General features: G+C 31.3%; 11 protein-coding genes across 11 annotated transcripts; 8 read left to right on the top strand and 3 right to left on the bottom strand. All coding sequences in view use genetic code 12, as the record gives it.

The window, feature by feature from the left end:
• Positions 1–16: 16 nt before the first annotated feature.
• Positions 17–1,449, bottom strand: DFJ63DRAFT_318180 (palmitoyltransferase). The gene has a single exon (XM_064906908.1). The coding sequence runs from the start codon at positions 1,413–1,415 to the stop codon at positions 150–152; it is 1,266 nt and encodes a 421-aa protein (XP_064762322.1). The 5' UTR covers positions 1,416–1,449; the 3' UTR covers positions 17–149.
• A 220-nt stretch (positions 1,450–1,669) lies between these two features.
• On the top strand, positions 1,670–2,761 carry TFB3 (TFIIH/NER complex subunit; the record flags this gene model as incomplete). The annotated part of the gene is made up of 1 exon (XM_064905944.1): positions 1,670–2,761. One exon carries the CDS (start codon positions 1,670–1,672, stop codon positions 2,759–2,761), a length of 1,092 nt encoding a protein of 363 aa, XP_064762321.1.
• A 56-nt stretch (positions 2,762–2,817) lies between these two features.
• On the bottom strand, positions 2,818–4,098 carry RMT2 (protein-arginine N5-methyltransferase; the record flags this gene model as incomplete). Its single annotated transcript, XM_064905943.1, has 1 exon — positions 2,818–4,098. One exon carries the CDS (start codon positions 4,096–4,098, stop codon positions 2,818–2,820), a length of 1,281 nt encoding a protein of 426 aa, XP_064762320.1.
• A 4,858-nt stretch (positions 4,099–8,956) lies between these two features.
• On the top strand, positions 8,957–10,381 carry HMS1 (Hms1p; the record flags this gene model as incomplete). Its single annotated transcript, XM_064905942.1, has 1 exon — positions 8,957–10,381. The coding sequence occupies one exon, from the start codon at positions 8,957–8,959 to the stop codon at positions 10,379–10,381; it is 1,425 nt and encodes a 474-aa protein (XP_064762319.1).
• Positions 10,382–11,414: 1,033 nt separating this feature from the next.
• Positions 11,415–13,004, top strand: ERG11 (sterol 14-demethylase; the record flags this gene model as incomplete). Its single annotated transcript, XM_064904995.1, has 1 exon — positions 11,415–13,004. The coding sequence occupies one exon, from the start codon at positions 11,415–11,417 to the stop codon at positions 13,002–13,004; it is 1,590 nt and encodes a 529-aa protein (XP_064762318.1).
• Positions 13,005–13,271: 267 nt separating this feature from the next.
• Positions 13,272–14,763, top strand: THR1 (homoserine kinase). The gene has a single exon (XM_064903130.1). It carries the CDS (start codon positions 13,539–13,541, stop codon positions 14,601–14,603), a length of 1,065 nt encoding a protein of 354 aa, XP_064762317.1. The 5' UTR covers positions 13,272–13,538; the 3' UTR covers positions 14,604–14,763.
• SAM51 (Sam51p) lies at positions 14,763–16,482 on the top strand. The gene has a single exon (XM_064903134.1). It carries the CDS (start codon positions 14,923–14,925, stop codon positions 16,375–16,377), a length of 1,455 nt encoding a protein of 484 aa, XP_064762316.1. The 5' UTR covers positions 14,763–14,922; the 3' UTR covers positions 16,378–16,482.
• Position 16,483: 1 nt separating this feature from the next.
• On the top strand, positions 16,484–18,735 carry EXO1 (Rad2 family nuclease). The gene has a single exon (XM_064903131.1). It carries the CDS (start codon positions 16,708–16,710, stop codon positions 18,685–18,687), a length of 1,980 nt encoding a protein of 659 aa, XP_064762315.1. The 5' UTR covers positions 16,484–16,707; the 3' UTR covers positions 18,688–18,735.
• On the bottom strand, positions 18,736–19,474 carry DFJ63DRAFT_100826 (uncharacterized protein). The gene has a single exon (XM_064903132.1). The coding sequence runs from the start codon at positions 19,374–19,376 to the stop codon at positions 18,783–18,785; it is 594 nt and encodes a 197-aa protein (XP_064762314.1). The 5' UTR covers positions 19,377–19,474; the 3' UTR covers positions 18,736–18,782.
• Positions 19,475–19,571: 97 nt separating this feature from the next.
• Positions 19,572–20,978, top strand: DFJ63DRAFT_334556 (uncharacterized protein; the record flags this gene model as incomplete). Its single annotated transcript, XM_064908054.1, has 1 exon — positions 19,572–20,978. The coding sequence occupies one exon, from the start codon at positions 19,572–19,574 to the stop codon at positions 20,976–20,978; it is 1,407 nt and encodes a 468-aa protein (XP_064762313.1).
• A 116-nt stretch (positions 20,979–21,094) lies between these two features.
• MAS2 (mitochondrial-processing protease subunit alpha) lies at positions 21,095–22,783 on the top strand. The gene has a single exon (XM_064903133.1). It carries the CDS (start codon positions 21,210–21,212, stop codon positions 22,740–22,742), a length of 1,533 nt encoding a protein of 510 aa, XP_064762312.1. The 5' UTR covers positions 21,095–21,209; the 3' UTR covers positions 22,743–22,783.
• Positions 22,784–23,143: the final 360 nt, after the last annotated feature.

The following is a 23,143-nucleotide window of genomic DNA, read 5'->3' as shown; positions in this document are numbered from 1 at the left end:
ATACTAATGTAAGTATGATGACAATTACTAGTAAATCAAATTTTGATTATACCTTTATAGATGTTGCACAAAAAATAAAAAATAAAAAATAAAAAAATTCCTGTATACAACCAATATGGTTGCTAATATATTTAATACATCTATAAACATTATTTAGAGGCAGTAGACAGCTCTGGTGATTTCTCATTTGTTGTGTCGGGTATACCTGTATCATCATTATGATTCTGTTCCTGATCCTGGTATGTATGTTCATCAATCACTGATCGTGGAAGATACAGAGCAAGATAACATTCTTTGTTTTCGATCTTTTGATATAATGATTGTACAAATTCAGGATTCATAGCACTTGAATTCTTTTCAAATTCAATTAAAAGAGACTCAGGATCACTACCTTCTCTCTCCATAGGATGTGATCGGTATTTAAATCCATAAGGAATATCAATGAATGGAACTAAGAATATCACAAATGAAGTGATTAATCTTTTCGTTGTATAAAACTCACTAGGTTTCCCATGATTCCTGTTACCGTTAAATATTAAATTGATCCAATTCTTTTTAAATCCCATGTTATAAACCTCATCCATTACATCATATTGCACCACTACTCTTAGGTTATCCTTTTTTATATTAATGTATCGTTTCCCATCTTCCTTTCTAGGTTTCCTTCTAAATGTTTTCTTTTCTTTTTCATTACTTAACTCCCATCGTTGATAAACTTGCTTTTGCTTCATCGTTATTTCATCCAATGTAGTCATGTTTACACAGACATACTTCAAATGAACAGCAAACAATGCCCCAATGATTATAATCCAAAACCCGGATAGAACATACGCCGGTATGAAGTTATGGTTTATTTCTCCTTCTCTTGAAACTTGAGATCGAGTATATCTCATTAAATAAATGATTGGAATGATAAAATGTAATAAAAAGAATGTCATAAATTTCATAAAAAATAAATAGTTACATTCTCCAAGGACTGTACCTATCCAAAGACAATAATGATCATATTTCAAAACATTATAACCAGTGTGCTTCAGATAGAAACCTCTAGGCAATACTAGAGAGTCGGTATGAGAACTATAGAATGGATAACCAAACCTATCACATTCAAACGCATTAGGAACTTGGGTTAATTCATCAGTATCATCACCACGAAGATTGAATGGAGGGAATTTTGGGGCTTTACCGGGCCCAATTATGAATATAAGTATCCAATATATAAATACCGATAATTGTAAGAATGCTAATAATATCCATAAACTTATGGCCACCCCATGAGAATGATATTTGTATATTACTTGATGACCCAAGCAAAATCCCATTACAAAATCATAATAACCCAAACCGATAACTACTAGTACCGGAACTATAAGCTGTAGTATTCGATTATTTGCAAATGGAATATCAAATATCATTTATCATTGCTTTGTCTAGGTATAGTTATAGTTGTGCCGTTGAAAGGTGGAGTTTCATATTCTATGCTATGCCAAAAGCTGATATTATATGTGCGACATTTACATGTCGTTTAACCGACATTATTTTACGTAATATACAGGAATATCCAATTAGCTTATAAAAGAGAAAAAACGAACTTTATAACTTTAATAATGATTTGAATCAATTGATTAGAAATCAAGTTTGTCAAGTATTGGTTCAGCATAGAAACAATATGGTGGTTCAAGACAATAAGTCCAACAGTTACGCGTCGCGTAGACAGAGCAATATCGTTGATGATTTTGATGATAGATCACTGGATATGTGTCCGATATGTAAGACAGATAAATATTTATCACCAAATATGAATTTCCTTATTAATCCTGAATGTTATCATAGAATATGTGAATCATGTGTGGATCGTATATTCTCATTAGGTCCAGCACCTTGTCCATATGCCAATTGTGGAAAAATATTGAGAAAGAATAAGTTCAAACAACAGATATTTGATAATTTATCAATTGAAAGAGAGATTGATATTAGAAAGAAAGTAGGTGCTATTTATAATAAGACAGAAGAGGATTTCAGTGATTTAAAGGAATATAATAAATATTTGGAAATTATAGAAGATATTATTTTTAAATTAAACAATGGTATAGATCGAGACCAAACTGAAATGGAATTATATACTTATGAACAAGAACATAAATTGGAGATTTTGGAAAAGAATATCACAGAGAGTCAAAAGAATGCTGATGCTCAAAAATATAAAGAAGCCATGGAAAGATTAAGACAAGAGAAATTAAGATTTGAAAGAGAGCATGAAATCGAAGATTTAGAATATCAACAGAAACAACAGCAAGAATTATTAGATACTTTAACCAATTCCAATTCAACAATATCAGCTGAAGAGATCATCAAACAACAACAATCCAATGCATTAAAGAGAGCATCATTACGTAAGAAGCAATTGCAACAAGTTAACACACAATTGGAACAGAAATTTAATCCAGTTTATCAACAGAAATTATTAGAACAACAGTTGGCAATAAGTAGGATGCCATTTACTCCATTTCAAGGTGATAGAGATTTGAATAAACTCTATAAATTGTTACCTATACCCAATGAAATTGATAAATTAATGGATATTGAGAATCATATAAGTGATAGTTATAATGATCCATATTTGAATAAATTAGCTAAGAATAAAGAATATTTGGGTGCCGGGTGGAGATTAACGACTGTTTATGAAAGAGCATTGGATGAAGCATTTATTGGATTGGGCTGCATAATAGAGCAAGAAAAGCGTCAAACAACTGCTGTATAGTTAATCGTAATAGGGTTTTAATAGATTAATAGTAATAAATATTTATTTTGTTCAAACTATAACTCTATAAATTTAGCTTCTGGATGATAGTAAACAGGACATGACCAGTATGATCTCTTGACGTCATCCCATACTGATTTATCTTTGTATTGTAAAGTTTCTTTTGGAACTTCAACGTCAGTATAAGTAACACTTAAACCATAGTTTTGTAAATCAATATCCACCAACTTCTTATAAACTTCATAAATGATTTGTCTATCAGCACCTAACCCGTTAAAGAATGAAAATATACCATATGGTTTTAATAATCCAACCACAAAATCGAATAAATCCAACATATCACTATAATGTTCAGAAAATGTATCATAATAAATTCCATTAAAGAATATTCCCTTTGTTAATAAATCATCTAATTGATCTTGCCATCTACCTTCTAAGATGACAACATTTGATTTTTCATACCATCCATCGTCTCGTAACTTTTTAAGCACATCAGGATGAGCTTCACAAATATAATGTTTGGTTGGATTTTCAGCTTGAATCATGGTATCTATTATACCCATACCAAATCCTATATTTAAGATATTTATTTCGGAATCAATTTCATTTTCTTCAATGATCGAACCTTTGAAAAGAGAATCACATCCTAATTTCATTAAATCTGATTCCCAACTCATCATAACACCATCTTTTCTATCTTTTGTTATAAGGGCATTATCAACATATTCTAATTTGGTGTTAAGATATGAATCTTGATTTTGGGATGGAGCATCTGGAGCATCATCGATTTCTGGTTTATTTGATTTCTGTACTACTTCAATCTCCTCTTGTTCTTTTGTCAATTCAGTTACCAATTCCGGTACTACTTCATCTTCTTGATTTGGCACATCATCTTCATCAATGAATTCCATATCATATTCCGAGACTTTACGTAATAATAACTCGGCTCTGACACCAGCATCTAGAATCAATTGATATAAGCTAGAATTATGAAACCCACGTTCAATAAGGATACATCCAGGAGTATTATTATTGACATCAATGAAACACCATCCAGCCCCATATTCGAATAATGTAGTTATCATTTGCTCCACAATGGATAATTCCTCAGAACTCAAGTCCTTTGGAACATGTTGACAAATCAAATGCAATGGAGTTGTGTTTGAAACAGATTCACTATTCTCGTCATCATCCTCTATGTTATTTAATACTTTATAAGCTTCTTCAACTGTATATGTCGCAGGAATACCACTAGTTAAGTAATGATTCAATTGTTTAACATAACCACTATCGATTGGTCTCACAGGGAATTTGCATAAATCATGTAAATCTGACATTACGGAATTGGCCTAATATTGGATATGACTTTTAAATAAGCTATGAATGGAGTCTTCGACATTAACAGCTCACCATTGCAAAATTATTCATTTTCAGGTCAACGTTTGATTTTTTTTTTTTCAATCAAACAGCAGTGATGAGCATCTCCTGTTTTTAATTCAATGTACGATTTAACCTTTTTACAACAAATCTCTAATGGTAACCGTTAACGATATTTCGCCGTAATATTATCCTAATCTACTTTTAACCTTTCGGCGTAATACTTTAAATCAATAATGTTTCGGTTAAAAGGCTAGGTCACCATCGAAGACCTACTCCGTAAATAACATTCTCGTTACTGATAGACACAAAAAAACAGACTTCAAGTTGCTACCAAATGGGACGATTTTTTTTGTTGAACTGCTCGTATTCATGACTTTTTACGGACTGAATCAAACTTGGAAGTAAAAATTATAGTAAATTCAGATCATTTGAATTTGACTTGATTGAAACCTAACTTAAAATGCAAAGAAATGATTGGTTATGAATGCTGGAACGTCATATATCTATGGTACTACGTCAAGGTGCCGAGATTGCAGACACATTTACCATCGCTATGAATAATCCAAAATACTCAAGACTCGGAAAGGAAAGGAATTATAAGAAATAGGGTTGCCAAGGTAACTCAAAACGGTTAGGTTCCAACTTTTTGAGTATTAGAATGCACTTTCCTATTTGGGAAATATAACTTGCTTCTTGAACCATTATTATTTTATTTGAATTTAGTTCATTTAATATTTTATTTTTTATTGTTATAATTATTTGTTATTTTTTTTTTTTTTTGGCCTAAGCGATGTTTGTTTGGCACTATTTCTAGAAGTCTGTTAGAGAAGAGCGCAAAAGCGTATATATTTTTAGAGACGATAGCAGTATCGAATGTCAAATCATTCTAAAATGACATTGACTACAATTGCACAGTAGTTTACGAACTAGATTGTCGTGAGGAATAATATGCAATCCATTAATAAACTACGACTAATGTGGATCAGACGGCAACAGTCTGCATAGTTAAAATCCAATTTATTGGAATTTCTCATTACACCAGACTCATACCAAGACGGAATTCATTTCTAGATTAAGATAATTATTCGATATTTCAGTTTTCTTAATTCTGGTATTTCTAGATGTATGGAAGACTAGGTCACAATAATAGAACATGCAGTGTACTTATCTCCATTTAATGTATAGGCTTTGTAACTATATTATTTTTTATGACTGGAACATGAATTTAAGCTCCCCGTTTATTATAATACCTGTGGCTCACAATCAATATCCCGCCCAATATCCAAGGCGGATTAAACCCAATATGTTGGCAATTGCCTTGACTTTCGGGATTTTCATTTAACCATTTAAACTTACTCGCTTTTAAGTACTGATTTAGATTAGACTTTATAGATTGGTGGATCGGTAACTTTTTGTTTTGTTGAAAATTGGTTTATTAACTGATATTTAACCTTAATATGAGATTACCATTTAAAACCTTAACTTGATAAGATATAGGATAAAACTTTTGACATGGAGAGATTATTGCATTGTGTTATACATAATTTTGAAGCCGCTTTTTTCTTAGCTATCGATACCGTTTACATGTATATAGATTAACTACGATAAAGTCAAACGACCTATTAATAGCAACGATAACCGTGGATATGTAATATGTATACCCCTAAATGATATGATTTACTCGGTTAAGAAAAAACTTGCCAAATATATGAAGTGTCTATAATAAATAACCGAGACTATTACGAGTTTTGATTTTCACAAGGCATTTATATCACAGCTGGATAACATTGATCCAAGTCAATTAATGAAGTTTGATTGAATCCCCCATTTGTGAGTTTCATCAGACTCTAAACCATGTATATTCAATTAATCATAAATTGCATTTACCGTCCCCCTACAGATATGATACTTGGTGATTGGGACCATTTAACTATTCTTAGCATAGGTTAATAAGGATTAAATCAAGTCAGGTACAATGGGTTAAGTAACAAACTTAATTTAGTCTATTGGATCTCTATGTCTGCCAAGTCCAAAGCAAAAAATAACCAAATGCCAATGCAAAATTGAAAGCTTTTATTGTCTATAGTAATTTTATATAAATCTATAGTAGTAAATATCCTGCACATAAACATTTCCTAACTATAAAAATTGCAACAACTGAACAGCAGAAAAAAAAATAATCGTACGATTATTTTTGGGATGTATGATAAAAATTGAGATGACAATAGAGAATAGAAGAAAACTGGGTACCTAAAGTAAACAATAAAGTATATGCAGATAAACAAATGACAGAATGACTTACATACATACATTTTAGTTGTTTCAATCTGTTTTGGGATTCTTCTACATTTGAAGTGTCCGGATAGAAACAAAATTTTGTTTATAATTTCATTCTTTCGATGCATTCCAATTTAAATAAGCATTAGCCTTTTCATATTTTATTTTATGAATTCAATTACTATCTTTTTATTGCTTCCATGTATGGACTAACCTTGAAATGTACAGAACAAGGGTAATTCTCCTTACGTCGTCCTTGCCACACTCCTATCCTGTTTCGTAGTTTAAGATTTTATGGAGAACAATGACGAACTAGACTTCTAATTCCTAAAAAGTCTTTAGAGTTAATCATACAAGAGAAAAGAAGAAAAACACAATTATGACGTTTTGCGGCCCCTATCACCTATCAAAAATTAAGGTCAAACAGCACGGAAAAATATAATTTAACAATCAAAAAAAATAAAAAAAAATAAAATCAATTAAATAAATAAATAAATAAACAAAAAAAAAAAAAAAAAAAGATTTTGCGTTTCTTTTTTCACAACCATATATACAGAGACTTACATTACAGTATATCGTAAAGGTTATATACCCTGTTTGATTTTCGTTTTTAAATACATTTTGGCACTGTAAATCTTAAATTAAAAATAAAATAATACTAAAAACCAAGAAAAAATAGAAGAATATTGACAATCATCGCAAAATCGATTTTAGTCGAGAGCTCGTCAAAGTTGTTCCCGACTAGTTTGGATCTTTTATTGACCACGTCAACTTATTAGGTCACCAGCTTTAGCCATCATCAATCCAAGCAAAATGTCATTTTTAATATTTCGATGATAAATTCCCAACAATACAGATAGAGTCTAGATTGAATTTAGTTTACGAACCTGAAACAATATCAAGTTGGGTTAAATTGGATTCTTTTTCAATCCTTATCTCTTGCTTCTTTTTGGTAAGGGTACTTTTTTTGGTTGCTGATTCTTTTATTTTGGTAACCCCAGATTTTTGATAAAACGTATAAAATAGAAAATGGAAATTATACTACCTTGAACTAAACTAGATCATATATTTTAGTAACAACTGTCATCAAGCGAAAAACAAGCTTGAAGGGGGATTAACTAGCCACTAACCGAACTTAAGGGGAGAAGGGTATGGAAGGCGTAAACCTAACCCATATATTAGATCCCAAATTAACTATACTGAACGGGATGTAAGACACTGCCATCGATTTTCGGTACTAGTTTAAAAACAAAATAACTCAAATGACAATGATTTGTTGGCCACAACTATGTCCCGTATACAATAAACTAACTCAAAGAATAATATACGTATAATCTAAATATCTCTTACATAAAAATTAATATAAATACATATTAATATGTACGTGGAGTGACTTTTTTTTTTTTGCTTTGTCCTCTTTCGGTCTTTTTTTTTTTTTTTTTTAATTTTTTTTTATTTTCACGGTTGAAAATTAAATATTGTTTTGTGCACCAGAAAATTTCCCTAAATCAGTGTTTGAAAACCACTTAAGCAGAGAGAGGAGACACCTACATGCCTAGGATTATCCCTACAGAAAAACAGTTAAGATAAAACCTAATTACACAAGGCTATTTAAGAACTGGAGATATATTCGATCCGGATTTATCACTATTATTTTTTGAAGTCAAATATTGAATCTAAATAAAAGAAAAGAAATCAAAAAATAAAAAAATAAATTAAAAAAAAAAAATTAGAAAAAAAGAATTAAAAAAAAAAAATAAAAAAAGAAAAAAAAATCATAAGTTCACATCACTCATTTTACTTGAATTCTTTTTTTGGTTATAACGGGTACAGTTTCATAGCGATTTATTTTTTTTTGGTTTAAATTTTGAATTTTCTTTTGGCTTTTTAAACAATTGAATTTCTTCGAAATTTTGTTTTTAAAACTTTTTTAGAATTGAAATATCTCAAACGTCCTGTGTTATATTTATTTGAGTGTTTTACTTAAGTTTGTTCATTCAATTATTTTCATTCCTTTCATTAAGTGTGAAAGTCTTGTGTGGTACAGAAAAATCTCAAATCACTGCTAAAAAAAGCGAAAGTAGCTACCTCAATTACCACAAAAATAATATAATCACCCCATAAAATTTAAGAATCAAAAATTTGTTGATAAACCTTACATATTCATTAAATTCAACTGGTTCAAACTCAATTATAGACTATTGTAAGAGAATTTAAAGCTACATCTATTGTCGTGATAACCTTTTCCTTAGTCAGATCCCAACTCAAAAACTATATCAAAAAGCTCATTCTGGAGTAAGGCTGTCTATTGGGGGCTTTTTTTCCGTCTTATTCTATATAATATATCGAATTCAATTCATACTTTTATCAACCGATTCTTAATAAGATCAAGCTCAGTTTATGTGAATCTAAGTGGTACAGTGAATCATATATATATATACTTCAGAAACCCATCCACTATACGTACATATCAAAATTTTATTTCTTACCTTTAGTTATATCGTTTACTAATAACTACAACTACTACTACAAATAACAATGTCATTTAAAATTAATGATTATAATGCGTTTTTAACGTCATTATTCGATAAGAACAACACCAATCCAAACTCACAAACTCCTTCCAATGCTAATGGAAGTCAACAACAACAACTGCAACAACGTTTATTACAACCAAATTCAACTGCTGCCGCAGCCGCATTCCAAGCTCAACAACATCAATTACAAGCCTTTGCTAGTGGAGGAAATATGGATGATGCTAATGGTTCATTTCCAGTTGATTTTGAATTTGGTTTAATTCCTCCTCAACAACAATCTCAACAACAAACCCAAAGTCATCAATCATCATTATCATCCGATGGATCATCTCCAACATATAATAATCGTTCTAAATCTATCAATTATCCTATAATATCTCAACAACAACCACAACATCCCCATCCTCAACAATCTCAATTACAAAATGAATATATTCCAGACATGTCAAATGGTATGAGTCCACCTATGAATAATAAACAATTCAGTCCAAATCAACAACAACAGCAACAACAGCAACAATCACAAATACTATCACAATCAGATAATTTATTCCCGTTAAGCTATATGGCTACTTACGATACTCACTCCGACTTAGTATCACCATTAAATAATCCAGGCCAAAATGGAGGACAAAATGATTTATTAATTAAACAAGAACCTTTATATAGCCAACAACAACAACAAATATTACTTCAACAACAACAACAGCAACAACAAAGTAATCAACAACAAAATTCACAAGTGTTTGTCAAACAAGAAGATGAATCTAATAGTTTATCCCCATTATCAAGTAATCAATCCCCCTGGAATAACAATATCAATCAACATTCCCAATTCCAACCTATTCCACCACCAGTTCAACCTATCATAACTAAAGTAAGAAGCAATAATAGTGTATCAGGTACTAGTAATGGTAGACAAAAATCAACTTATTCATTTGATGGATCATCACCAGTATCATCTACTACCACATTACATAATGGACCTGGTAGACCTCGAGTTAAATCTGCCCATAATGTGATTGAACAAAGATATAGAAATAAAATCAATGATAAATTCACTGCATTACAAGAACTGGTACCTACATTAAAGATTTTAGCTCGAAGAAAACAACGTCAATTATTAAGACAACAAGAGAATGGAGGGAATGGAGATGAAGATTTAGATTCTAGTGAAGAAGATAATGATTTTGATGGTCATGGATATGGCGATGATCCTAATGAAGAAATCATTGATTTAGAAGGGTTGGAACCTGCTAGAAAATTAAATAAGGGGACTATCTTAGCCAAATCGATTGAATATATTAAATTCTTGGAATTAAAGAATGATAGAATTAGACAAGAGAATAATGAATTGGTGTTAAAGGCAAGAATGTTAGGTATTCAATTCGATGCTGGATTAATCAATGATGATTCCAGAAGATAAGATAAAACGGTTTAAAAGGGGTTAAAAGAAAGTCATGATATGATATGAAAGAAAACATAAAGATGAAAAAAAAAAGAGTACAGCACCCAAAAGAAAGCATTGATGATTGTAATGATTATGTTGATGATGATTATATTTTTGTATTAGTTACTCGATTGAGATTTAGATTGATTTGTTAGTACTACTATTTGCTACTACTATTATTATTATTACTATCTATACATTTGGTTTTTAGTTTTGTTATTTATATTATTTATTTATTTATTTATTTATTTATTTTAGTTTAGTTACATTATTTATTTATTATATTATTTATTTATTTTCTTATTTGTTTAATACATTAGTTTATACAAGTTTATAATCATATGATAATCAGTGGGTGTTTTCCCCCAAGTGGTGGTGATAATAATGGTTATTGGTGATGGTTATATCCCTTAAAATTTATTTTGTGCCTCCTCCTCCCTCCCTCACTTCTCCCCTCCTTTTATCGTATACGAGCACAGAACATACACAGTGGAGGATCTCATATATAATTTATACGGGGGCACGACACATAGGAGACAATACCGTTTAATAAAACAATAAAACGAATAAAATACTTAATGCTTAAACAACTTATGGTGTGCTTTTTTCCCAATCAAGTTATAAATTATCATTTCATTTTGTACTATAAGTATGAATGATAATACCATAGCCAATAGATGGTTCCATTTATATAATTATCATTTATAAATTGCAGCCTTTTTTTGAATTTATTATATACAGTCCCATTCCATCGTTTAAGTCAAAAGTAAATAACGCGATACCACCACTCACTCATAGTTAAATTTCCTTATACGATACAAACGACCAAAACAGGTGAGAAGAAGAAAAAAAGTTATCAAATGAGTTCAATTGTTATGCAAATCTGAAATTTTATATATATATATATATATATATAATTGTATCATCCTAACGTTCATACTACTGTTAGAACCACTACTACTACTAGTACTACTACGTATCCCATTCATTTACATATTCAACGTTTAGTATGGGTGTTGTCGATTCTATTATAGATTACGGTGAAGTGGCTTTCAACTTATTCACCTCATTAACTTTAGGCCAACAAATATCAATCATCTTATTAACTCCTTTCCTTTATAACTTATTATGGCAATTGCAATTCTCATTAAGAAAAGATAGAGTTCCATTGGTGTTTCATTGGATTCCATGGTTTGGTTCTGCTATTGGTTTTGGTATGAAACCTTATGATTTCTTTGAAGAATGTAGACAAAAACATGGTGATGTATTTGCATTTATGTTATTAGGTAAAGTTATGACGGTTTATTTAGGTCCAAAAGGTCATGAATTCGTTTTCAATTCAAAATTGGCTGATGTTAGTGCTGCTGATGCTTATACTCATTTAACTACTCCTGTATTTGGTAAAGGAGTTATTTATGATTGTCCAAATGCTAGATTAATGGAACAAAAGAAATTTGCTAAATTTGCTTTATCAAAGGATTCATTTAAAACTTATGTTCCCAAAATTAGAGAAGAAATTGTTAGTTATTTTGAAGAATCTGATCAATTTAAATTATCCACTAGAGAAAAGGGTGTTGCTAATGTTATGATAACTCAACCTGAAATAACTATTTTTACTGCTTCAAGATCTTTATTAGGGGAAGAAATGAGAAAGAAATTTGATAAATCATTTGCTCAATTATATTCTGATTTAGATAAAGGTTTTACTCCAATAAATTTTGTTTTCCCAAATTTACCTTTACCTCATTATTGGAAAAGAGATGAAGCTCAACAAAAGATTTCTTCAACTTATATGAAATTCATTAATAAGAGAAGACAATCAGGTGATATTGATCCAAATAGAGATTTGATTGATTCTTTATTAACTCATTCAACTTATAAAGATGGAGTTAAAATGACTGATCAAGAAATTGCTAATTTATTAATTGGGATTTTAATGGGTGGTCAACATACTTCTGCTTCAACTTCAGCTTGGATTTTATTACATTTAGGTGAAAAACCAGAATTACAAGATGAATTATATGAAGAAATCACTTCGGTTTTAAATGAAAAAGGTGCTACTATAAATGATTTAACTTATGAAGATTTACAAAATTTACCATTAGTTAATAATACTATAAAGGAAACTTTAAGAATGCATATGCCATTACATTCTATCCTTAGAAAAGTTAAACGTGATTTATTAGTTCCAAATACAAAGTATGTGGTTCCAAAAGGTCATTATGTTTTAGTTAGTCCAGGTTATGTTCATACTAGTGATAGATATTTCCCTAATCCTTATGAATATAATCCTCATAGATGGGAAGCTCAAGCTGCTTCCACTGCTAATGATGATGAAGGTGAAGTTGATTATGGTTTCGGTGCTATTTCTAAAGGTGTTTCATCTCCATACTTACCATTTGGTGGAGGTAGACATAGATGTATTGGTGAACAATTTGCTTATGTTCAATTAGGTACGATTGTAGCTACCTATGTATATAACTTAAGATGGACATTAAAAGGTGACAAAGTTCCAGATATTGATTTTGCTTCTATGGTTACATTACCTGAAGAACCAGCTGAAATTAAATGGGAAAAGAGATCCACCTGTGTCCTTTAGATTTTGAACAAAAGAAAAGTATATAGACTCCATCCATCCATCCATCCATAAAAATCAAACAAAACAACACGTTACCCTCTACGTATGTTAACAAGTATAATAATCACCTAGTTTAATCTAATTTTAATATTAAAAAATATATATGTTCGTATATCAAATAATAATGATGATAATAATATAGATTATCGTATCACCCACCTTTATTGTCATAAACTGTTTGTCGCAAATCTAAGACAAGACGAAAAGAGAAAAAAGAAATTTTTTGCGTCATAATTGATGATTCATTTTATTTTTATTTTGTTGACTCTTTTTCTCTTTTTGCATATCGAACAACAAAACGATTTTTAAAAATTAAATTAAATTAAATTAAATTGAAAAATTAAGTACGATTAGGTCATCGATTAAGGCTAGTTCTTTCAAGAGATAACAAAGCGATTTACGTATTACATAGGTTAGAAGATAGACACGATCTGACCTTACTTTCCTTTTTATCTTACACATCACATCATAAAGGTCATACACAAAATACCATCTATGACAGTCAAACAATTCCAAGTCAAAGTCCCCGCTTCTTCAGCTAATATAGGACCTGGGTTCGATGTTTTGGGGATTGGTTTACAATTATACTTAACTATCACCGTCACTATAGATCCATCGAAAGATACCAGTTCTGATCCTCATAATGTCAAATTAACCTATGAAGGAGATTTAGAACATAAAGTCCCATTATCATCCGATAAGAACTTGGTTACTCTGACTGCATTATACATCTTAAGGGCTAATGGTATCACTAGTTTTCCAAAGGGTACTTTTATTCATGTTAATAATCCAATCCCATTAGGTAGAGGATTAGGATCATCTGCATCAGCTATTGTGGGTGGGATAATGTTAGGGAATGAAATTGGTGAATTTAAATTCTCAAAGAATAGATTATTAGATTATTGTTTATTAATCGAAAGACATCCTGATAATATCGCTGCTGCTATGTTAGGTGGGTTTGTTGGTTCATATCTTAATGAATTATCTCCTGAAGATGATGATCATATTAATGTCCCATTAGAATATGTATTACCAAAAGATTCTACTCCAAAGGATAAATATCTTAGTATTCCTCCACCTCAAGAGATTGGTGAATATGTTCAATATAATTGGAATCATCAAGTTAAATGTATAACCATTATCCCAAATTTCGAAGTTTCAACTGATGATGCAAGAGGAGTCTTACCACCAAATTATACTAGAAAGGATATTGTTTATAATTTACAAAGATTAGCAGTCTTAACTACCGCATTAACTCAAGAAAAAGTCAATCATAATTTAATTTATCAAGCTATGAAAGATAAAATCCATCAACCTTATAGAGCAGGATTAATTCCAGGTTTAACCAAAGTATTATCAAGTTTAACTCCTGATTCTCATCCTGGATTATGTGGGATTTGTTTATCAGGGGCTGGTCCAACGATATTATGCTTGGCTACATCTAATTTCGATTCCATTGCTGAATCTGTCATTGATATTTTTAAAGCTGCTGGTGTGGAATGTAGTTGGAAATTATTGGATTTAGCATATGATGGTGCTGTTGTTGAACAACAAAATTAATCCTATTCCTTTCGACTGTAATTAGAAAAATACCCATTCTTATAACATGTTCTACTTATGTATATACTCCTATCCCGATAAATATAAAAAAGTTTTTAGATTGCTTGCTTTATCAATATCTATCATTCTAATTATAACTTCTAATTCGTAAATTATTATTGACTTTGATTTGACCCCCTGCGCACGACCAAAAATTAATCTACCAATTAAAGTTGTATCGAACTAAATTTTCCATACCTCAAAATCAAACAATGAAGCATAGATCAAAAAGGGGGTTTGAATTATCATAGATACAATTTATAATAGTTCAATTCCAGTCATGGTGAGTGAGATTAAAGATGCTGATGCATTGAAATCTCAACTTTTAACCGAATCGATCATTAAACGTTCACAATCTGCTCCTATTTATTTATCAGCCATTGAAATTAATGGAGGTGAACGATTTTCAAATAATTTCTTTAAGAAATTATTATACCCCTTGGTGGATAAAAGTGATTATACTTTAAGTCAATTGATTAAAGAGATTGGTGTTACTGAAGAACGATTATTAAAAACCAATGTGTTTAAGGATATTGGCATTAGTTTACATTCTGATTATGCTAATTTACTTCCTTCATCAGTCAAAAATTATAATAATGAAACTCCAATTTCAACTAAATTAGTATTAGATTTACTGGCTATTAATTTAAATATCAATGAATCATTTTTGAATTATAATACTCAAGATAATTTAAATGTTAATTTGGATTATCTTAATAATAACTTTAATAATAATGCTGAATTAGTCAACATTGGAGTCAATTATAATCCATATAAACCAAATGATCATTTAATCACCAATTTTAAAGGGTTAGCCAGTTTAAATAATCCATCTTATAAATTCTTACTTAATATCTTACATAGTCAAGAAAATAATCAAGTTTGGCAACAATCATCTCATGGTGTAAGTGGAGGATTAATTGGATTACAATATTCTCCTAATACAAATTTCCAATCATTAACTGGATTAACATTATCAAGAAGAACTCTTCATAATATCGATGATGCTGCTCCTGATGAATTGAAATTCTTTGCCGGAGATTATTTCAAATCATCAATCTTACAACAAATCGATTATAGTGATTTATCATATTTGAATTCCATCACCAAGAATTTCCCCGTGCAAGGTACGCAACAACATGTTGATGTTGAGTTAGCCTCTAACCAAGAACAACAAAATCCAAATAATATCGCTAGTTTCATTAGAGCTGCCTATAACTCCAAATATTATAGATCATTCCTTCATAATTATTTCACTGCTAAAGTGAATTTTGATTTTGGTGGTATTTTCCCATTATCAACTAATACACCAGTTCATATTTCTGATCGGTTCTATTTAGGTGGGATCGATTCATTCAATGGATTTATTAAAAATGGAATCAATACTAATGGTGGATTACAATTTTATAAATTACAAGGTACATTATTTTCCAAATTACCTTCATTCATTCATAAAACAAAGAAAGAATCAACTACTTTAGGGGGAGAAGAATCAAACCCATTAAGATTATATATAACATCTTCCCTTGGTAATGTGTCAGATAATATCTTTGAAGATGATACCGGAGCTTCTAATGTTGGAGTTGGGTTAAGATATTTCAATTATTGGGCTAATTTCGATATTGGATATTTCATAGCCAAGAGGTTTGGAGCTGATCATGGGGATGAACTGATTGGTATTAAAGATGGATTCCATTTCTCAGTATCTCTAGGAGGATCTAACAGATCTCTCTAGGCATACATATATACATTCATCATCATATCATTATTATTTATTCATTATATATTCTGTAAAACATAAAACTATTCATATTAATAGATGCAAAAATTATACATTCATACAAAATTCTGTAAAAACAAACATCCAAACATCCGTGTTGTTTACTTTTTGGTGCCAAAATTTCATTTTTGCGTTTCCTCTTCTTAGTTTTTATTTCTTCATAAATCGCGTCTATCAAATATCAATTTGGTGTATTTGTGGACGGTAAAGGTTAAAGGAGTTAGATTGATTACATTGTTTAGGTGTAGTCACTATCTCGAATAATCATTAAGAAGAAATTGAAAGATGGGAGTTACTGGTCTTCTTCCTAACTTGAAAGATATCCAAGAAGCAGGAACCTTGGAACGATATAGAGGTAAAACTCTCGCTATTGATACTTATGGTTGGTTACATCGAGGTTTAGTCTCTTGTGCTCAAGAATTGTGTCAGGATAAACCAACTACAAAGTATATCACATCTATAATGAATAAAGTTGCCATGTTGAAACATTTCGGAGTAGAACCTTACTTTGTATTTGATGGAGCTGCTTTACCAACTAAGGCAGATACTGCTAATGAAAGAAGATCTAGAAGAGTTGAAGCGCTTCGAAAAGCTCAAGAATATGAAAAGAATAATAAATCAAGTTTAGCTTGGAAAGAATATATGAAAGCTGCATGTGTCACATCTCAAATGGCTAAATCTTTAATGGTTGAATTCGATAATCATAAAATAAAGTATGTGGTTGCGCCTTATGAAGCAGATCCTCAAATGGTTTATTTAGAAAAGATTGGTTTAGTGGATGGGATCTTATCAGAAGATTCAGATTTATTGATCTTTGGATGTAACAAACTTATAACTAAATTAAAAGATTCAGGATCTTGTGTCGAGATTTGTCGTGAGAATTTTTCAAAAGTACTGCTGTTGCCATATTTATCAAAGTATACTCAAGAACAATTGAGGTTGGTGGCTATGTTATCAGGATGTGATTATACTAAAGGTGTAGCTGGTGTGGGTTTGAAGTCGGCGTTTAACTTGGTGAAGAAATATAATAACCTTGATAAGGTGTTAATCGCATTAAGAGCTGATGGTAAAACTATCAATGATGATTTTAAAGATGAAGTATTTAAAGCAGACTTGGCATTTCAATTTCAAAAAGTTTTCAATCCTACAACCAACACATTAGAAACTTTAAATCCATATCCTGAAAACTTCGATACAGACTTTGATATCTTAGAATCTTGTTGTGGAAAAACATTTACTCATGAACATTATCAAAAGGTATGTAATGGATTCTTAGATCCTAATAGTCATGAAATATTAGTATCTAGAGAACAAAACTTATTCAGTTTGAAAAGTAAATCCGTCAATTTGGGTTCAGCTTCACAATCAACATCAGTGGCTAGTAGGAGTAAATCTACTGGGTATAAATCTGCACCTGTGAAACATTCAATAATTGACATGTTAGGAGCTATGAAAGCTCCTGTCAAGAAAGCAACAGTATTTGAAACACCGGTTAAAAGACCAAGTGAGTCTAAAGTATCACCTACAGCCAGGAAAATCCAAAAATTGTCTCCAGCTGATCAACCAAAATCAGATGGGATAAGTAAATTCTTCACTTCAAATACAGTTACTAAAGAAGAATCATCTATGAATTGGGATATTTCAGGAGAATCTGAATTTTCTGAATTCACAGCTCAACCGTCCAATGATAAATCTAAGGAAGAAGAAGTTCCTCCAAATACAGATAATATACTAGATGAACTTACCGATAATGACGAAGAGGATATCGGAACTGATGAGTTATTGGATGACAATGAAGTCTATGGTAGTGATGATGATCCAGTGGTTGATTCGTTACCTAAACCTGAAGTTTCGATACCGTCAAGCAAAGATTCTGATGATTTTGAATTATCGGATGAAGATATTGAAGAATCGCCCATTAAACCAAAAGTGAATTCTACTATAGTGACCAATAATTTACGTCAAGTGAGAACATCGTTACGTGAAAGTTTCCTGTATGGACACACCAAGGAGTTTATAGCTCCAGTTACCACTAGAGTACCATTATCATCAAAAAGCATAAATCAAGCATATTCAATAAAGGATACATTTAAATCAAAAGCAAGTTTGTCGCAAATTACAAAGACAACAACTGCAACTACGACAGCATCAATTCATTCATCTCAAGAAATACTAATCAGCAATACTACCTCACTCAAGGGAAGTGTTGCTATGAAGAAATCTTCCGGCATTAATAGTTTAAAACGATTTGCATTTCAAAGATAAAAGCATATACTTACATTTCAGCATTTTATATAACGATTAATAAAAAAATTTCTATTGCATTTATAATCTATTAACAGTATCAGTCTATGTAACATTTAAAACCCTCTTAAAAGAGTAGCTCCTATTATTAATCTTGTTAACTCAGCTTGTAACTCACTTTCGTTTCCTGAATATGTAGCATCGTTTAATTTGTATAATTTCTTTGTCTTTTGAACACTTGCAAGTTTACTGAATAGTATTTCATCATTTAATTCTATATTATGGGATTCGTCGACATCGAGTAACTTTAACAAATGTTGATTTAACTCTTTTAACGTATCAGATTCAATTTCATCTGTCTTTAACACTTTGATAACTATCAAGTTTGGACATGATTCATCTACCCCAAATCTTTTCAAAGCATCCATGATATTATTTACAGAAGATAAGTTGAAGATTATTTCCGTATTTAAAGTCTTGGCCTTCATTAATTCATTGGATTGGTTTAAGATCGACCTATGTATACTAGCATATAATTGTTCTAGGGATATAATATGATTGGTATTCAAGAAACAGAAATCATAATCTTTATTAGCACCAATTAACTCAGACTTTATGGTGGCTGAAGTTTCTGTTTTGATATTTGTGAATAATGAAATGAACACAGTAAACTGTGGGAATTGAGGAAATGAAGTTGTTATGAATCCCATGGTATCTAGATAAGCTATTCAACTTGAGTAATTCATCACATCGAATTGATTTGATTTGACTTACCTTTAATTTTTTTTTGCTGGGAAAGTTTGTGCACCCAAAAAATAGAAATAGAGTAAACAGAAACTATACCGTGTAATCACAACCATCAAATCATTAATTACAACAACACATATTCAATTGGATTATCTGGTATGAGTATTGATCAACCTGAGAATGTTAATTCAACGTCTCTAGATCAAGTAGATGGTGTATTCAACGGTGTAGAATATGATTCATCTCCTATAATACGAACACCTCCAGAGTATCCTGAGGCTATACTACAACAAACCGATAAAGCCAATCGATTGTATTCATCATTCCAAAGTCATAATAAGCAATTCGTCACATCAAATAAGAGTTCAAGTAACTTGATGGTGCGATGGAATGATTCATTTATAGATTCTACTCAACGATTAATTGTTGATTCTTGGACAGGTGCAGATCAAAAGGGTATGCAAAAGACCAGTAAAACCATATCAAAAGCCAATTCATTGTTTTCTTGGTCATCGACAGATGCATATATAGCTGAGAGGAAAAGACAATTAAAGTTATCTCGTTCCCTTAAACTGAAGAGCAATGACAATAAGACTGATGAAGTTAACCATCTTAAAGTAGAAAAAGAATCGGAAGAAACATCTGAAGATGTAAAGAGGAAAAAGGAGTTAAAGAAACTACATATTAAAGTTCTGAGTACATCAACTACTAATAAATTAAGTAGAATAGTTGAAAATGAGTCAAATAAATTCATTCATGCTCGAATACAGATGATAAAGGCTCATCATAGTGAACAAATAAATCAAGAAATTCATGATAGAAAGAAGAGAGACCACGAAACTTATTTGAGGAAATTGAAAATGAAAGAGGCTGAATATGAAAGAGAATTACTAGAAGCTACCTTGAATAGAGAGAAACATAGTTTCTTCAGTACATTATTTGGATTCAACGCAACTACATCAAAGGGTGACTCTGATGCTCAACTGAGAACATCAATAGATAGTGAAACCAGTGTGGCTACTTCAACTAATCAAACAAGCGTTAATTCCAAAAACAAACGATTCTCATTTTTGCCAGTAGTATCAATATGGGGTCTGCAAGGTTCGTCAAATGGTAAAATAAGAAGCAATGATTCATTAACAGTAAAGAAAGAGAGTAAGCCAGATCATATTCCAGGGTCAAATGGAGGTTCACCCTCACGTCCCACAACCCCTAAAATTGTTATAAGTGAAGCAGGTGCACCAGATGCGGTTGAGTCTACCCCACAAACCCAAGTTGATGAGGTTCTTTTTGAGGATGAAGAAGGTCTGGAAGATGAGGAATTTTCTGAATTTGCATCTACTCCACCTCCCACTAATTCAAGGTTGGCCTCTCCAGTGAAACAAGATTCGCCAAAGTCAGGGCAGAGTCCGAATAGTTATAAATTTATGAGCATTGATGATACCATCACGGCTCCCACTAGCAAAATTAATACAGATCTTGTCGATTTTTTTGATTCCACCTCTGTTAAAAAGCAAAATACTACTAATAATGATATTAACGACGACAATTTAGTTAATTTATAGACATGTCACAAGAATACATAGTTATATATAATAACTCTCCTAATATAAGTTTACTTAACACTTATAGTTAGAAATTTGATAAACATTTTGTATGGCAATATTTTTGAGTGCACTTTTTTTTCTAAGCAATGAGTCTGGACCTTTAATTTTTCAACTTTTGAGATAAATTCATTATCAACCATAAATCTTTCATCCATATAGCCTTGAAGAGCCCTCCAGGAAAAATAAAAGATGTTGGCAAGCATAAAGAGGGTGAATTCAAAGCCTTTTAGGATATTTAGACAGTATGCTTCTAGCTCCAAGGCTACAAATGAAAACACCGCCATCGAAATGACGACACTTAACAATGGTGTAAGAATCGTTACCGATTCTACTCCTGGTCATTTCAGTGCTTTAGGTGTATATGTTGATGCGGGATCTAGATATGAACTGCCAAGCAGACCTGGGTTATCTCATATATGTGATAGAATGGCATGGAAATCAACTGAAAAGTATAGTGGAGTTGAAATGTTACAAAACTTATCAAAACTTGGAGGTAATTATATGTGTGCAGCTCAAAGAGAATCCATGATTTATCAAGCTTCTGTGTTCAATAAAGATGTGGATAAGATGTTTGATATGATAAGTCAAACTGTTCGTTATCCAAAGTTCACCGATCAAGAATTATTAGAAACATTACAAACTGCAGACTATGAAGTGAATGAATTATCTCATAAACATGAAATGCTATTACCAGAAGTCTTGCATGCTGCTGCTTATAAGAACAATACATTAGGTTTACCGTTGTTCTGTCCTCCAGAAAGAATTCCTGAAATCACAAAAGCAGATGTAATTAAATATCACCAACAATATTTCCAACCTCAAAATCTTGTAATGGCCATGGTTGGTGTATCACATAATAAGGCAGTGGAACTTGCTCAATCTCATTTTGGTGATTGGAAAGGATTAGTCGACAGTAAACCTGATTTAGGTGTTGTCAACTATACTGGTGGTGAGATTGCATTACCTTATCAAGCCCCATTATACAGCAATTTACCAGAACTTTATCATATGCAAATTGGATTCGAAACAACCGGATTATTAAGTGACGATTTATATGCCTTAGCTACTTTACAAAAATTACTTGGTGGTGGTTCTTCTTTTTCGGCTGGTGGTCCAGGTAAAGGTATGTTCTCAAGATTATATACTAGAGTGTTGAATCAATATGCATTCGTTGAAAATTGTATGAGTTTCAATCATTCATATGTCGATTCCGGATTATTTGGTGTAACTATTTCTTGTTCTCCAAATGCTGCTCATGTCATGTCTCAAATCATATGTTTTGAATTATCTAAATTGCTTGAAAGGGATCCAAAGAATGGTGGTTTAACTGAATCAGAAGTTAAAAGAGCTAAAAATCAATTAATCAGTGCTTTGTTGATGAATGTTGAAAGTAGGTTAGCCAAATTAGAAGACTTAGGTAGACAAATACAATGTCAAGGTAAAGTCACCAGTATAGACTATATGATCAATAAGATTGAAAATCTTACTGTTCAAGATTTAAGAAATGTTGCTGAAAAGGTACTTACCGGAAATGTTGTTACAACAGGTATAAGTTCTGGTACACCATCAGTGGTTATGCAAGGTAATAGAGAAGCATTTGGTGATGTGGAGTACATTCTTCGTCATTTTGGATTAGGTAAATTTACCGGTCCTGAATTAACAGAACCAAGAGATTTTTCAGCCACTGTTAAACAAGAAAAGAAATCTAGAAAATGGTTTTAAACCCTTACTGTACTACATGTAATATTCCTGTATATATATAAATTAAATAACACATCATTTGTGATTATCATACATTAAATATTAAGACCTAATGCCTAACTTTTCCCTTAATTGTAAGACTTCTTTTTCTAACAATAACATGCTTTCCTTTAATTGTTCATTCTCTCTTTCGGAAGTCTTTAAAGATAAATCCTTTTCAGCTTGTTCACTTTGAAGGATTTCAATAGTGCTCTTTAAGTGCTTGGACTTATTTTGATATTCAAAGTTCTCATCGTTATACTTCTTGGTAAGTTTCGATTCGTTCTCGGCTCTAATTTCTAGTCTCTTGACATCTTTTTCAAGCATCTTGACCATTTTAGACGATTCATAGCTTTCCAGTCTGGACTTATCTAATTGTCTGT

Source organism: Scheffersomyces coipomensis (genome assembly GCF_036884675.1).
Source record: "Scheffersomyces coipomensis strain NRRL Y-17651 chromosome Unknown DFJ63scaffold_3, whole genome shotgun sequence".
NCBI lineage: Eukaryota > Fungi > Ascomycota > Pichiomycetes > Serinales > Debaryomycetaceae > Scheffersomyces > Scheffersomyces coipomensis.
The sequence above is the reverse complement of the archived record's forward strand: the minus strand, read 5'-3'. Positions and strand labels throughout refer to the sequence as shown.